This window comes from Hypomesus transpacificus, chromosome 15 (assembly GCF_021917145.1).
Source record: "Hypomesus transpacificus isolate Combined female chromosome 15, fHypTra1, whole genome shotgun sequence".
Lineage (NCBI taxonomy): Eukaryota > Metazoa > Chordata > Actinopteri > Osmeriformes > Osmeridae > Hypomesus > Hypomesus transpacificus.
The window spans coordinates 13,476,847-13,491,789 of record NC_061074.1 but is presented as its reverse complement, the minus strand read 5'-3'; the positions used below and the strand labels follow the sequence as shown (position 1 = coordinate 13,491,789).

Sequence of the window (14,943 nt, the reverse complement as noted above, 5' to 3'; positions counted from 1 at the left end):
TTCCCCCGCATGTGTGTGTGAGTGTGTGTGTGTGTGTGTGTTTGCATGTGCCGCCACAACCATCTTTTATCTCCCACTGTGTATTTAAAACTGCTTGTGTGTGTGTGTGGGTGTGGATGTGTGTATCTCAACCTCCTTTTGTCCACCAGTGTTTCCAGTTCTCATTTCATCTAAGCTGTGTTGTAATAGGCAGTTGATTACAGATAGATTGAGCTCAGTTTTCCTTTAATAAGCTACAGCAGCCTGAGGTGCTGTTCTGAGTGATTGATGGAGTCAGGGGCCGAGAACAATGAATGCGCTGTCTTGTCATGTGTACAGCATTTGTGTGTAGCCGTCCACGACTGGAACCATGTAAGAGAATCTCCAAACTCTTCTCTTCCGGGAGTTTATGTCGTTCCCCCCCCCCCCCCCCCCCCGCCTGTTCCTTGAGGGCAGAGTTGAGCCCCCTCTGTTCGCCTGTCTGTGTCCCCCAGGACACACACGCGTCTGAGGACGGCGTCTTGTCAGTCCTGCGGACGTGGGTCTCCTACCTCAAACAGAAAGAGCTTTATTCCTCTTCCTCTCAGGCCCGTACCTGTGCTGCACTGAAAATACCCCTGTCTGCTGAACAAAGGACACAGTCACCACTCCTGGCTCAGTTAAATAACCATTAGTGCTGCAGAAAGACCTGTGTGGATAGGCTGAGCCAGGGAGAGCTGCGGAATGCACTTCAATAAAGCTGCCTCAGAAACATTAGTTCAGGAAATGTCATAACAGCAGAGAAGCAGCCAGACATGAAGGGAGATGAGAAGTGCAGCTGGAGATGGCAGGCAGCCATCCGTACACCTGGAGCCTGTAGGGTCCCCGCTCTACCGTCTGCAGGAGGAGGAGACCCCAACACACAGAGCTCTCTGGAGCTTGGCGAGCCGGTTCGACCCGCTATGGAGAGACAGTTGTTCGGAGCACACGAAAAATGCAAAAATTGTAAGTCATACCATTTCCTGCTTGCTGAGATCACAGGATCTCTTGACATGGTTTGCCCTGAGATGAATGAAGGAAGGCTGTGCTTTTTTGATCAGATCGTTTCCATGGTGTCCCCCCGGCAAGCCTTCGTGCCTGCCTAGCTCTGTCTGGCTGTTCTACCCCACTCCCAACCCCACCATCAGTGTGTGAGTGACAGACTGCTGGTAGCAGACCGTTGTCTGGCTGTCAGACTGCCATCCAGAACCCCCCCCCCCCCCCCCCCCCCCCCCACACTGCCAAAACACCACTCACTCTGCTGTGCCAAACACTCCAATTACAGAGCAGGGCAACAAACCAAACCGGCAGCATCCATCTCCTGTCAGCGTCGTTGTCCCCCCCCACACACACACACACACACATACACACACACAAACCCACAACTACACACACCATATCCAAACCCTCAGAGGCAGTGAAGCAAGGTTTGAAAACAGCCAAATCTTTTTGTCCTCCAATAGTCTGGCTTGCTTTTTAGGAAACAGCCTAAAGTGCTTTACTGTACCATAGTCATTGCATTTATGTTATTGCCAACACACACACACGCAAACATACTCACTGAGATCATTAATATTAAAAGAGTCTGGCGTTCCAGTTGAAAGCCCTCCTCTTCGTCTGCCTCTGTGCTCTGTGTCACTGCTGAATAATTGATCTTTCTCCTTCCTATCTGCCTTTGTCAGAAGGTCGGCTGTTTCCTGCAGGACGAACGATGAACAAACTGCTCGTTGTCTTTCTCTAGATGTACTGTAGCAGGGTCGACATTGTCTAGATGCTTCGCAAATAATTGGAAAGATGTATTGACTTTACAGTGAGAAAATAAGAGTTTGTCTGCCAGCCCTGTGGCCTTTGGGCCATATTAGCTGGGTGTTGTTGTTCCAGCAGCGAGGCAGTGAAAATCTGCATCATGTCTTAGAGAAGGAGTATTGCCAGGGTGAGCAGTGATGATCATCATTTTACCATAAGACCTTGTAGCAGCGTGGCAACCACACTAATAACACCCATCGCCAATCCGCTCGGCCAATCCCAGCCTCGGAAGTTTCTCCAGCTTTCTGGTTGTAAAACAGGGTGATATAAATGATTCACCCGGAGGACTTGTGTGTGTGTGTGTGTCTCCAGGTATGAGATCAAATACGACAAAGACGACTACGTGCTGAGAGTGAAGAAGGCGTCGGCCGGCGACGAGGGCACTTTCACCTGCGTGGCGGAGAACCGTGTGGGCAAGGGAGAGGCGTCGGCCAGCCTCATCGTCCGAGGTACGTGACCCGCCCACCCCACCCCCCTTCCACCGTCCGCAGAGCTCACCGTCACGGGGGAGCCTCGGTCTAGGCCTTCCGAACATCTCTGCGGCTCGGGGTTTTTGATTGGCTGTGTGAGCGCTCCAGTGGACTGGCTCCACAAATGGACCAGATAGTGTTGAGTCTCCCAGCTTGAGAGAGGTGGTCTGTGAATCCATTTAATTATTTACACACCACATTACACACACACACACACCTTCACGCCACCCCCCCAGGGGAGCCACGCTCTCCTTCAGTCACAGAAGCCATTTCACAGTTTACTGCTGCACACGGTGGACCGTTCACTGGAGGTGGGCAAGGTTAATAAAAACATTCTAACCATAATCTCCCCCCCTCTCTCTCTCGTCCCCATTAAATCAACCTGTTCAAGGCCTCTGTGGAGCGCTTTGACACCTCTGGGGGGGGGGGGGGGGGGGGGTGTTCGGGGGGCAACCTGTGGGGTCCACTTCAGTTGTCAGCCATTTTGAATATTGTACTTGTGGTGAAGCGTGATCTCTGAGAGAGCTCAGCAGACTGAGTCACTCCCTCGCTCGCACACAAACACCCAGGTATACACACATACACGTGCACACACACACATTCACACACACACACCGAAACAGAGTCAGTGATGAACTACACTAGGTATTCCATTGTTAATGTCAATATGGTGCTAGGCTTCAGCAGCTGTAGCTTTAAATTAAATATGAAGTGTGTATCTCTCTCTCTTTTTCTCTCTCTCTCTCTCTCTCTCTCTCTCTCTCTCTCTCTCTCCCTCTCTCTCTCTCCCTCTCTCTCTCTCTCTCTCTCTCTCTCTCTCTCATTCCTCCTCTCTCTCCATCAGTGACTATGATGAGCGCAGTCCTACCTTGGTATTCTGAACACACACCACCCTTAGAGTAGACTTCATTCCAGCAGACAGAGAGGATGCATGAGCAAGCTCACCTGTGAGCACGGTTGTTCTGCTACTAACTGGTCCCTGGCAGCCTGTATGAAGGCCACCCACGAATCCTACTGATCAACGAGACCTAATGGGTCTATCATGTTCAATCAATCTAAAAACCCGACTGATCTGAGAGAATTGCAAGTACTCCACCACCAGGGGGCGCTGCGATCAGATTAGACGATGATTGCAAAAGATGACCCTGCTAACTGGTGAAAGAGACCGTTTTTCAGGATGAGCATGAAAGCAGTATCTGTTGGCTCCTCTCTGTCTATGCTGGAAGTGTGTACCCGACCCAACATGTCATTCATTCTGACTGCATTTTCTGTTTTCTTATGTCTTATGTGTTGTGATTTGGTGTGTGTTTGTGCGTGTGTGTGTGTCTTTTTGTCGTCGTTTATCTGTGTGTTTCTTTTTTGGGGTATTGTCTATCCACTCCTCCATTGTGGTGTTTCCAGCTCGCCCTGCAGGTGAGTACCCATCCTTCTGACCAGAGCTCCATCCTGCATGTGTTCACCTGCTGCAACCTGAGTCAGGGCCTCGAACCTCTAACCTCCTGGTCTAACACAGGTCCACCACCTCTCCCCACCAACCAGTGTTTCCCCTAAACCCTGACTGTTTGATTTATTTTCTTTGTCTAGTCATCCTAGTCTACTAACCAGAGACTATGTTGATCCCTAGTTCTCTAACTGATAGACCCATTCCCTGTAGTTAACTAGTGGATTAGTCGGTGCATCTGTGCATCTGGGTTTAGACGGGCCAGTGTGCGCCTCCTGGTGGTCCCCGGGGGGCGGAGCCTGGTTAACATGGACGGGTGGCAGCCATCTGGGGGGGGCTTGGCTCAGGCCGCTGTGTGTCTTGGCCTGGCTTGTTTCCTCTGAGTTGGAGAGCGGTGACTCACTTGTTCGTATGGCTAGCCTGTTCCTTGCTCCAGGATCTGGGAAACAGCAAGCTGAGGAAAAGAAGTTCCCAGAGTTGGTGTGGTCGTCAGTAGATGAGTTAGTGGAGGAGCTGGGCTGGAGGGATGCAGTGTGGAGGGAGAGCGTAAATCCAGACAGAAATACTGCGGGGGAGAGAAGACAGAGAGGAGAGGGAAGCAGGGGTGTCCAGGCGTGTCTGACTGGCCCAGCCACACGCTCTGTGGCAGAACCTTCACCACCACGGCAGCTGTGGGTGCCCTGTGATTGTCGTGAACTGTCAAGATCCAGCAAGATGGAGGAAATTATACATGCAGCCTCTAGGAAAAAAGACAGTAATTGCTTTAACCTCTGAATAAAATATGATAGATTGTGGGATTTGAGGAGGAACAATAGTGTTCTTGAATATGTGTGGATATGTTGTTGTGTTGTCAGTCTCTGTCTGTCCATTTCTTCATTGTTCTCAGTGATGTTCAGCCGTGAGACCCCCTCAGACCATGGCGGATGTATCTAGTCATGAATTAAATATGGAGGCTTGATCATGCGTTTCTCTTTGAGGGCACAGGAAGAAGGCTCTCAAGTCATTAGGGTCCCAGAATCCCACAGGCCTTGTCTGCTTGTGTGTGTGTGTGTGTGTGTGTGTGTGTGTGTGTGTGTGTGTGTGTGTGTGTGTGCGTGTGTGTGTGTGTGTGTGTGTTTGTGTGTGTGTGTGTGTGTGAGAGAGAGAAAGAGAGAGAGACAGAGACAGAGAGAGTAGGTGAGATACAAAGAGAGAGACAGAGAGAGTAGGAGAGATACAAAGAGAGAGAAAGAGAGAGAGAGACTAAAGGAGAAGGAATTGTAGAGTTTGCCAGACAGTGACTTACGCACTGAAAGGCTATCCAGGAAAGAGGCATCAAAACAGGAAGGCAGTAAATCTGTTGCCATCTGTAGCATTCTTAACTGTGTGTATCTTTGACAAATACACACTCCAACAACAACAAAAATCACAAAGATGAAACAATCAGGGGAAGATTTACCCAGGTTGAAACAACAGGGAATTTAGACTACAGTATAGGATACTAAGTTAAATCGTATTATTTTATATTTCAATATATGATAGTACTAATACCTGATATCATAGTATTGTATAATAATGTATTGTATAATGCAGCAACTCCCAACCTGTGGGCAGCGGGTAATGCAGGTGGGCTGCTAAACCAATGAAAGCTCAAATATGAATAATGAATAAATATAAAAATATTTATGTATACTGTTGGTAAATCATTATTAAAAAGGTTGAATTGACTTTTTGAATATACTATGATACAGATTTTATAAACAGACCTTCAACTACGTTACATTCATTTGGATTCACTACGATTCTCACTTTAATGCAGTCAGAATAGTCTCTTATATCATATTCTTTTCATGTTCAACTAATCTCAAAGTCTAACTGCTGAGGGAGTTTTTACCCTCAAGAAAACTGTGACCGATATAAAGTTTAACTGATAAAAGGAGGCAAAAGTTTTGCTCGAAGTATAAGATGTGAAGTTATCTTTAGGTTAGGGTTGACTGATGTCTCGAATTGCCGGCTATAATTGGTTGATTTGAATTTCCTCTGCGGGGAGCCTTTTGAGTGTCGAGTGTAAGAGCAGATGAGACAGTCTCCATCAGGGGCCAGAGAAGACACGCTCACTGTCACCTGCAAAACACAGAGGTCACAGAGAGGTCACTCGGGGTCATCTTCCAAGGTCAGAGGTTAACCATTTAGCCATTAACCATTTAGCAGAGCTTGCCAAGGTTCCAATCCATCTATCCTCAGTCGTCACTGTTGCAGTTCCTGTTCCAGAGTAAGAATGGATTTACAACGTGTGATAACGCGTGGGAGACATGACAGCACATCTCATGCTCACACATCTCCACACTGGCAGGAGAAGAGCTAAACGTGTCACTCCTCTGAACACTCCCAGACACAGGAGTGAACATGGCCAGACGTCCTGGTGGTGGGCTCCTTTTGTCTTCTGCAGCATGGTAGTGACTGGGTGTCCCGCTCCATCTCGTCCTACTGTGTCTGACGGATGTCGGGTGTGTTGAAGGCCGGAAGGTCGTCATTCATTCGTGGATTCGTTCACCTGGATGAATGGCCAGTGTGGTTGCCATGGCATTATGGTCCCACTTGACTGTGTCGGTCCCTCCCCTCGTCCCAGACGGATGGTCTGAGGGGGGGACGGTGACACAGCAAGGTCCTATACACACCCTCCCCGGTTTGGCCTGAGCTGTGCCTGTCCTTGCTTGACACCCTCTAATCCTCCTGAACTGCCCCCCCCCTCCCCCCCCCACCACCACCCACTGCTTGTAAAGGATACACCTCCTTTGGTCTAATTGTGTCTTGTGAACTTTGCCCCCAGCGTCGCCCCAGTTTGTGATTCGTCCGAGGGACCAGATCGTGGCTCAGGGGCGCACCGCCACCTTCCCCTGTGAGACCAAGGGGAACCCCCAGCCTGCTGTCTTCTGGCAGAGAGAGGGCAGCCAGGTAAGAGCACACACACACACACACCACCCCTACAAATATATGGGAACCTGCCCTTGGCTATGTTTACTATGTGACAGTATGTGTTTGTGTGATTTGTGTCCTGAAAACTCTGCAATCCTGCTATGTACACATGTATACTCACTCACACACACACACACACACACACACACACCACTGTTACAATCTACAATCAGTTTCTCTGGCACACAGACTTGCCAGATCCACCTTTGTTCCGACAAGCGACAGTGTGTCAGGCGGAGTGCTAATCAGCTTCCCATGACCCCTGCTGATAAGAGAGATCCTATCCTTCACACACACAAATAGGCTATTCAAATACCTGAGACTCCTCTCTTTGCTCAACAACAGAAGCAATTAAGAGCCTGCTGGGGCTTGTAGATGAGCCAGAGATAAGATTCAGGTCTCTCTGAGTTCACACACACACACACACACACCTCAAACACACACACCTCAAACACACACTAGCCAGAGGCCGGATGATTACAGCAAGTGCCACTCAGAGAATGAATAGGAGTGAGATAGTGTACATGGTGAGCTGCTGACTCATACCTGTATCATAGCACACGCATGCTCCCCCCCCCCCCACACACACACACACACACACACAAGCACACACATGCCCCCCCAAACACACACACAGAAGTACTTTGCAGTTCACGTAGACTATCACCTGTCACCCACAGAGGCTTGTTGAAACCCACACCAGCCACACTCCCATTCAAGTATAAGCCCGAGACATATGAGTCAGTACCACACTGAATCACGTAGATCAACACCCATTCATCTGTAGGACCCACTCAGTACATACTTGCTCTCCAGCTTTGATTGGCCCTTTCACAATGGTTGAGTGACAACAGTCTCATCCTGCCCACATCCTTTTAGTATGTTTGTTTACCCGAGCCCATTGCTTTCTCTGCTTCACGTCAGCCTTTCTCGCTCTCTCGCACATTCTCTCATTCCATCTTAAATAAGATATGAAGGTATTTGTTAAGAGAACAAATTAAAGCGGTAATTAAGTCATTAGAAGGGAGAAAGGCCTTTCTGTCACACTCCAGGATAATGAAGTGGACATCTATCATGTGCAGGAGCTGGGTAGGGCCTAATTAAAAAAAACGACATAATTTGCAGCATTAAAGTCATTATGTGTAATTGAATCCAGCTAATGTATCTCTCCTCTGTTCGCTGGCTTTAAGGACTTTAGAGAAGGCCTGAACAGAAGAAGGTCGGTTAGGTGGGTGGGGGGTGGGGGGTTACTAGCTCAAGGCCACAACAGAAAGGTAGAGGAGAGGTTTCTGTCAATGTCGAAGCTCCCAGCAGGCTATTATAGTCCTCTGATCACCTCTCATTAGTTCATTTTTCTGCTAAACACCCAAGATTGATTCAACTCTCATATGGAGCAGCCCCTCCCATTGACCCCCCCACACACACCCCCACCCCAGCCCGCACCACCCACTCCCTCTGTTCACCTCCACATCCACAGTCTACCTGGGCTAGGCAGGGAGGGTGCTGTGTAAACATAACAGCCCAGAGCAATTAGTAGAATCAAGCAAAACAAGGGCTTCAAAGCCCCCACAGCAGTCTAGGCAGCCCTGAGAGCCCCCACCAGCCTCTGACTTGGCAGGAAATAAATAGCTTCCATTATGCAGAAGCCAGCTATCAGATCTCATGCGTGTTTAATTCCGAATGGTTCTTTGAAACTGCTCAGTGTGAGTAAACCAGAGGGACGTGTGTGCGTGCGTATGCCTGCGTGTGTACGTAGGGTCAATTGGACACGTGCTCCCGACGGTAATCCGTGTCCCTGCTAATTGTGCTGCTCCTCTCTGCTCCTCCAGAACCTGTTGTTCCCCAACCAGCCCCAGCAGCCCAGCAGTCGCTTCTCCGTGTCCCCCGGCGGAGACCTCACCATCTCGGCCGTGCAGCGGGCCGACGCCGGCTACTACATCTGCCAGGCCCTGACCGTGGCTGGCAGCATCCTCGCCAAAGCTCAGCTGGAGGTCACAGATGGTGAGAGAGACTCTGCCGCATAGCCGCCTCCATGCCAGCGCGCTAGCACACACACACGACTGAGCATGCTCCGGTCACTGAGAGGTGCTGTGGACACGTGCGAGGAAATACACACGCTCCTACACGCAATCTGGCGAGCGCACATACATCCACCCACCCATACACAGGAACGTGATTCACTTTGACAGTGAGATACATACGATCATTCCTCCCTTGACCAATGTGCTAACCCTGCTAGCATTGTGGTGAAGGAGCTGCCTTTAATTTGCAGTGAATGAATTAGAGCACATTTCTTGCCCTGTTGATTCTGTAATATGAAATGTAGCCTTGAGCACATACAGAAGTATTATTTTACTAAATGGAAGCAAAAACAAAGTTTCTTGTCTGGGTGAGGCGTGAAATCATGCCATCGCCTGAGAAATAGGCCTGCAGAATGTGTTTTACACTCTGTCATGACCTTGCCTTGCAATATTTTCATTTTCTTCAATTTTGTAAGATACTATTTAATTAAATACTTTTTTTTGCCGGCAAGGGAATAAAACATTGACCTTGCTTCCAAGTTTAATGATCAGATGTGTGTGTGTGACAGTGAGACAGTATCTATGTGTAAACGTGTTTGTGTGTTCATGTGGATGGTTGAGTGTGATTGAGGGAGGGAGTGTGACAACAGTTAGCGTGTGTGTGTGTGTGTGTGTGTGTGTGTGTGTGTGTGTGTGTGTGTGTGTGTGATGAATGATGGTCTCCTGCCTGGTCTCTGTGACTCTAATCTGTTCAGCTAGGGAGAAGGAGAGCAGACAGCCACACATACGTCTGCGCCAGGATCAGATTGGATCAAGATTAACGCCTCTAACGCTGACACCATTTTAAGAACTTTGAAAATCTTATATAAGACTTGTATTAATATAATGAGTATGCTAGACTGCTCTCATTTGCTGTACTTGTACCACAGTTCTGACTTACTGTCGGGACAAGTGTGATGAGACTTCCAGACAACCCCGTTATTCCAGTGTGTAATGGTATTCAGTATGAAAGTGTGGACTGGACTGATAACGTACAGTATGTATATCTATCAGTGCTGGAGTGGAGGGGAAGAGGAGGAGGAGGAGAGAGTGAGGCAGACTGGTGTTGGGCTGGGCGGAGGGAGGGAGGGAGGGTGCAGAGGAGGAGGGCTGGAGTGAGGTCATGGTCACACCTGCCTCTGGGTGCAGGTGATTTACAGTCCCCCCCCCCCCCCTCCCAGGTTCAAGGAGATCTGTAATGAGAAATTCCTGGTCCAGACAGCCAAGGTCTTTGTCTGTCCCCGCCTCTCCTCCACCTGCATCACTCCATCATGTCATCCTCCCATCCGTGCACCCCACAGCGGTTCACACCCTGGCTGGGCCTTATCAAGACGGGCAGTCATGGCTCGCCGTGCTCTCCTCTTGAATTAGGAATGTTCTACATGACCGAACTCATTTGGCATCCAGACCAGAGAGGCTCATGAGTGGATGATGCCTAATCTGTATCTGCGGTGTGGAGATGGTTCTCTGGACGAGACCTTGGCCGTCGGACGACACAGGGCTTCATAGCAACCTTAATGTGGACGTTATTCCTGCTGGGTGATAGCAGCGACCGGGACCTCCCCTCACTGTGTTCATGGTGTGGGCTGGCCTGCTGGGAGGCTCTGGCTGGACAGATAGGGCTGTTTGAAGAGCTCCTGGGTTTGGAGCTCAGGCTAACGCTGCTCACTCTGACGTTGCACCTGATGAAAGCATTCCGGTATGGAAGGACAGGGTTGAAATATGATCATAGAAATAGAATTCTTCCAGCCCCTCTGCTCTGAATGCTGCCTTGCTGCTTCCTGCCTGTTTTTCTTTATCAACTGAGCTCAGGAGGAGCGCGGCCTTGCCAAATGGTTTCAGTCGGGGAAAGCGGATTGGATTCTGTTTTTGTCTGTTTTCAATGGGAGAGGGTTAGAGAGAAAAAGAGAGAGAGAGCAAAGAGACGGGAGAGGAGGGATGAGGGTGTGATGATGTGTTGAAAGGTTACTGAGGTAGACTGGCTAATTAGCCCCGGCAGGTCTGACATCATTAATCCATACCTGCTAATGAATGTGTTCCTCCAAGCCAGGGGACTCCACATTATTCAACTGTGAAATATAAACTGCCCGTGTGCTGGAACTGGGGCTCACTGATAGAGCACCTCTGACATTTCTACTTCTTCACAGCGGAAGCCACAGGCGTTTCCAACACATTACAAATGCATATATTCATTCAAATATGATTCAACATTTAACATCCATCTCAACAAGGATAAATAAACTGCAGCAGCGGTATTTCCCTGTTGTGAATCTTGCTGCCGCGGTCCCAGTTGCGTTCCCCACAGTCAGTGGGGGTTCTTTTCAGGTCTTGGTAGTGCTGGAGAGACACCTCTGTTTGTGGAACATGATGAAGTGTTTAACTGAACCACTTTGAGTCTTTTTGACTCGTGCTCACCACCACACTTAACCACACAGTGTTGAGTCCTCGACCACATCAGTCACATCAGTCCCAGCCTGGCAAACACTTCTGCCTTTCCATTTCCTGAAGACCCAGGGTTGGTCATTGTATTGTGGTACAATTACAAAAACCTGCAGAATAAGTCGTTTTAATAATAGTTACACACATCTGCTTGCTGAAGGAATTTTCTATTATTTTCACTTGTCTGAAGTCTGACAGGAAACAAAACAGCCAACCATGAACATCAAACGTGTTGAAGTTTTAAAATGTTATTCATTCGTTATTCAATATTTCCTTTTTTTTTTTCTTTTTTTTATCTCATCCAATCCCCAGTGCTCACAGACAGGCCGCCGCCCATCATCCGTCAGGGCCCGTCCAATCAGACCCTGGGGGTGGACAGCGTGGCTCTCCTGAAGTGCCAGGCATCAGGGGATCCCGTCCCCTCCATCAGCTGGCTGAAGGACGGAGCCAGTCTACTGGGCAAGGACCCCCGCATGACCCTGCAGGAGCTGGGCAGCCTTCAGATCAGGGGCCTGAGGGTGAGAAACTACACACACACACACCCCCACCCCGACACATACACACACATCACTGATAGGTTTAATAAACACCACACCACACACACCTCTGATAGGGTTGATACTATACACATCACCACACATGTCTATGACTGGGTTACGTAATCAGACTGTAATGATGTGATTTATTATTGTTCTAACCTCGTGATCATCCTCTCCACCCTCAGTGTCCCGTCAGTCACCTTGTCACCTTGTCCACTTGTTTCATCCCTCATTTCCCTGTCCGTTTAAATCTTCTTGTTACGCTCCTTGAAAGTATTATCAACCTTCCTTCCTGTGATGGCTGCCATTTTTACACTTCTGTCACTTGGTAAAGAGATTGTCTGTGTGTCAGTGTGAGAGCATGCATGCCTAGACGTGCAAAAGTGCACAGTGCACGCTTTGGAGGATTGAATAGGATCTGGCCTAGACATAAATTAGATGGACAAGGTGAATCATATTACCCTAAAGAGATGAATGGGCAGTATTGATTTTTGTAAATTGTTTGATACTATCACTTAGTGATACGGCGGGTCTTACAAGACTCAGCTGTGGAGCGCTGGCCAGGATCCAGCTATAGAATAGACACACACACACACACACACATTCACACACACACATTTAGGGTAGATTGAATTTAGAACGCTCACATCTCCCTCTTCCCTCTCTGAGGCCTCGGAGGAATATCCATTAGTCTTGAGAAAGCTGCCGAGCGCTGACATGTTATTTAATAAATGTGAGGAAGGAGCAGGGACAAAACCCCAACAAACAAGCAAAGTTCCAGCGAGGGATGGAGAGACAGGCCAGCTGTCATCAGTCCAGGGGTTCAGCAGCCCCCCCCCCCCCCTCCTTAAATTAATTACCTCCCCTTTGTTGTGGTCGGTGGGACAGTGGGAGGATGGGGTGGGGGATAAAGTAGTGGAGGGGAGGGGGGGGGCAGGCGGGTAGAAAATGGATTTCATTAGGAAATTAGCGTCAGCACTTTGAGGCTCTCACAATGACACACGGCCGTGGCAGAAGCAGAGTAGAGGACCCTGATGTCACCATGCCACCATTCAAAGCAGCCGTGCTGGAGGCCGCTGCTGGCTGCTCTTTGTGACTCCCTCCCAGTGATGAAACATTGTCTCTGCAGCTAATGAGCTGTTAGCTCAGTCAGAGCACCGTGTTGATGGGATGTTGTTTTGTCCCTCTCAGCTCTCAGACTCTGGGATCTACACCTGTGTGGCTGCCAGCTCCAGTGGAGAGACCTCCTGGAGTGCTTTCTTAGAGGTCAAAGGTAAACACGTCTCTTCACCACATGGATTTACCTACACTGATTAAGCTGGCTACGTGTTCACCACTCCTGTTCCTCTCTATTACCCCCCCGACCTCCTCTCATCCCAGAAGTGGGAGGGGTCATGGTCATGAAGAACCGGGACGACAACGAGCTTCCGGGCCCTCCCTCCAAACCTCAGGTCACCGACGTCACCAAAAACAGCGTCTCGTTGTCTTGGCAACCCGGGCTTGCGGGGGCGTCGCCCATCTCCTCTTTCGTCATCGAAGCCTTCAGGTCAGCCAATCGCCACTTGTATAAAATCCTAACAGGCTGTCCTTGCACATATTAAGAATGCATGCTGTGTGCATGTGCTGTTGCTGTAATGCTTGTTTCTGTGTGATCACCCCACAGCCAGTTGGTGAGCAACAGCTGGCAGACTGTTGCAGACCACGTCAAGACCACGCAGTTCACGGTCAAGGGGCTGCGACCCAACACCATCTACCTGTTCATGATCCGGGCGGTGAACACCCAGGGCCTGAGTGACCCCAGCCCCATGTCTGAGCCGGTCAGAACGCAAGGTACTGGAGCCTCCTCCCTGCTAGCGTGGACGGCTCTGCCTGTGGACGGCTCGGCCTGTGCAGGCGCAGTGGAACAACTGGGACTGTCATAACTGTGGGAGACTTCGGCATTTCAGGCATTTTTTCACTTTCGATTCGGTTCGATTTCCCATTTGGCTTTACCTTCCGTGGCTCTGGAGAGTAGAAGGTCACAGTGTTTGGGCTTCAGTGTGGCTGTAGATAGGTATCAGCCCCCATCAGCAGTGAAGCCAGCTGCTCCGTAGAGAACAACTTCAGAGGTCAACCTCCCCATCTCAGCCTCGCTCATTAGCGCTACACTTGCGCAATTATGTAAAAGAAGTCTGTCTACTTTTGGAAGCCCTAACTCAGTTAGAGCCATCCCTGCTATGTTAATGATCATAACAGCAGAACATGACTGCCTCCCAATCCAGAGAAGATTAGATTACGGTTCCATGCAGACCACAGTCTCCATATTATGTTTATCTGATAAGTCCAATGTTGCAATCAGCTCTGAAACTGTTGGCTAAACACTGTCGAGACACAGGCCAGGACTCCACTGAGACTCCATTTGAACACCAGTTCCTCTCTCCAGTTCAGCTCAAGGGCTTGTGTTGACACACGGAAATGCTTATTGAAGATAGCAGTCAATGAAGACGAATTGATTTTTCATGTCTTCCAAACTGCATTTGGCCAATCCTCCTGTATTAGGAGTCTGGGTGATTCATGACTAGCTTAGCCTTTCTCTTTGTGGGCTGTTTGGAAATATATTTTCCCGTGAATCATTTGGTATCCTACAGTACTGTATGTTCCTCTGTAAATGAGGCGAAAAGATGTTCTTTGGCCATAGTCTGCGCTCTAAAACGACGTCATGTGCTGAGGTTTACATTTTCTTTGTACTGAAAAAACATGCAGGCTGGAAATAGGAAATGGGCCGGAAAAATAGTGTCATGGTGTCACCCATTCATCTTGTGTCCAGTACGATGGAGGTTATGTATTCAGAGTTCATTTCTTGATGAGGTTCTTCGGTCAGGCTTCAAAAGGAGCCACAAAGTCACAGATCTAAAGGGTTTTATTCTTCCCAGCCCAAGCTCTTTGGTTCTTTTTAAGCCCAGACAAGTGCTTCAATAAAAAATAAAAACGAGGTGAGGTCATTCTAATGCAGATTAAGTTGCTGCTTTTTAAATGAAGTCATGATCACAGAGTGTAGAAGTCTTTGTGGGTCCTGATTGGTCTATCCCTTCTCTCCTTCAACAATACCACTACTGATAGACTCTTTGTGAGGGGAAATCGAGTGAACTGTGAAATTGTATTGAAAGCTATGTAATGCCACTCACTTTTTTCTCTCTTTCCCCCTCTCTTTCCCTCTCTCTCTCTCTCTTTCTCTCTTCCCACCCCTCTCTCTCGCT

At 48.9% G+C, this 14,943-nt stretch overlaps 1 protein-coding gene across 1 annotated transcript in view; it reads left to right on the top strand.

Annotated features, from left to right (window-relative positions):
• The window catches only part of robo2 (roundabout, axon guidance receptor, homolog 2 (Drosophila)), a 69,545-nt gene that overhangs the window by 14,358 nt on the left and 40,244 nt on the right, over positions 1-14,943 (top strand). The window contains exons 5-12 of the mRNA XM_047036059.1: positions 2,116-2,252; positions 3,675-3,686; positions 6,524-6,648; positions 8,499-8,670; positions 11,481-11,686; positions 12,899-12,980; positions 13,088-13,253; positions 13,371-13,537. Of these exons, the coding sequence (XP_046892015.1) occupies positions 2,116-2,252; positions 3,675-3,686; positions 6,524-6,648; positions 8,499-8,670; positions 11,481-11,686; positions 12,899-12,980; positions 13,088-13,253; positions 13,371-13,537 (1,067 nt within the window). The remainder of the gene's footprint in view (positions 1-2,115; positions 2,253-3,674; positions 3,687-6,523; positions 6,649-8,498; positions 8,671-11,480; positions 11,687-12,898; positions 12,981-13,087; positions 13,254-13,370; positions 13,538-14,943) is intronic.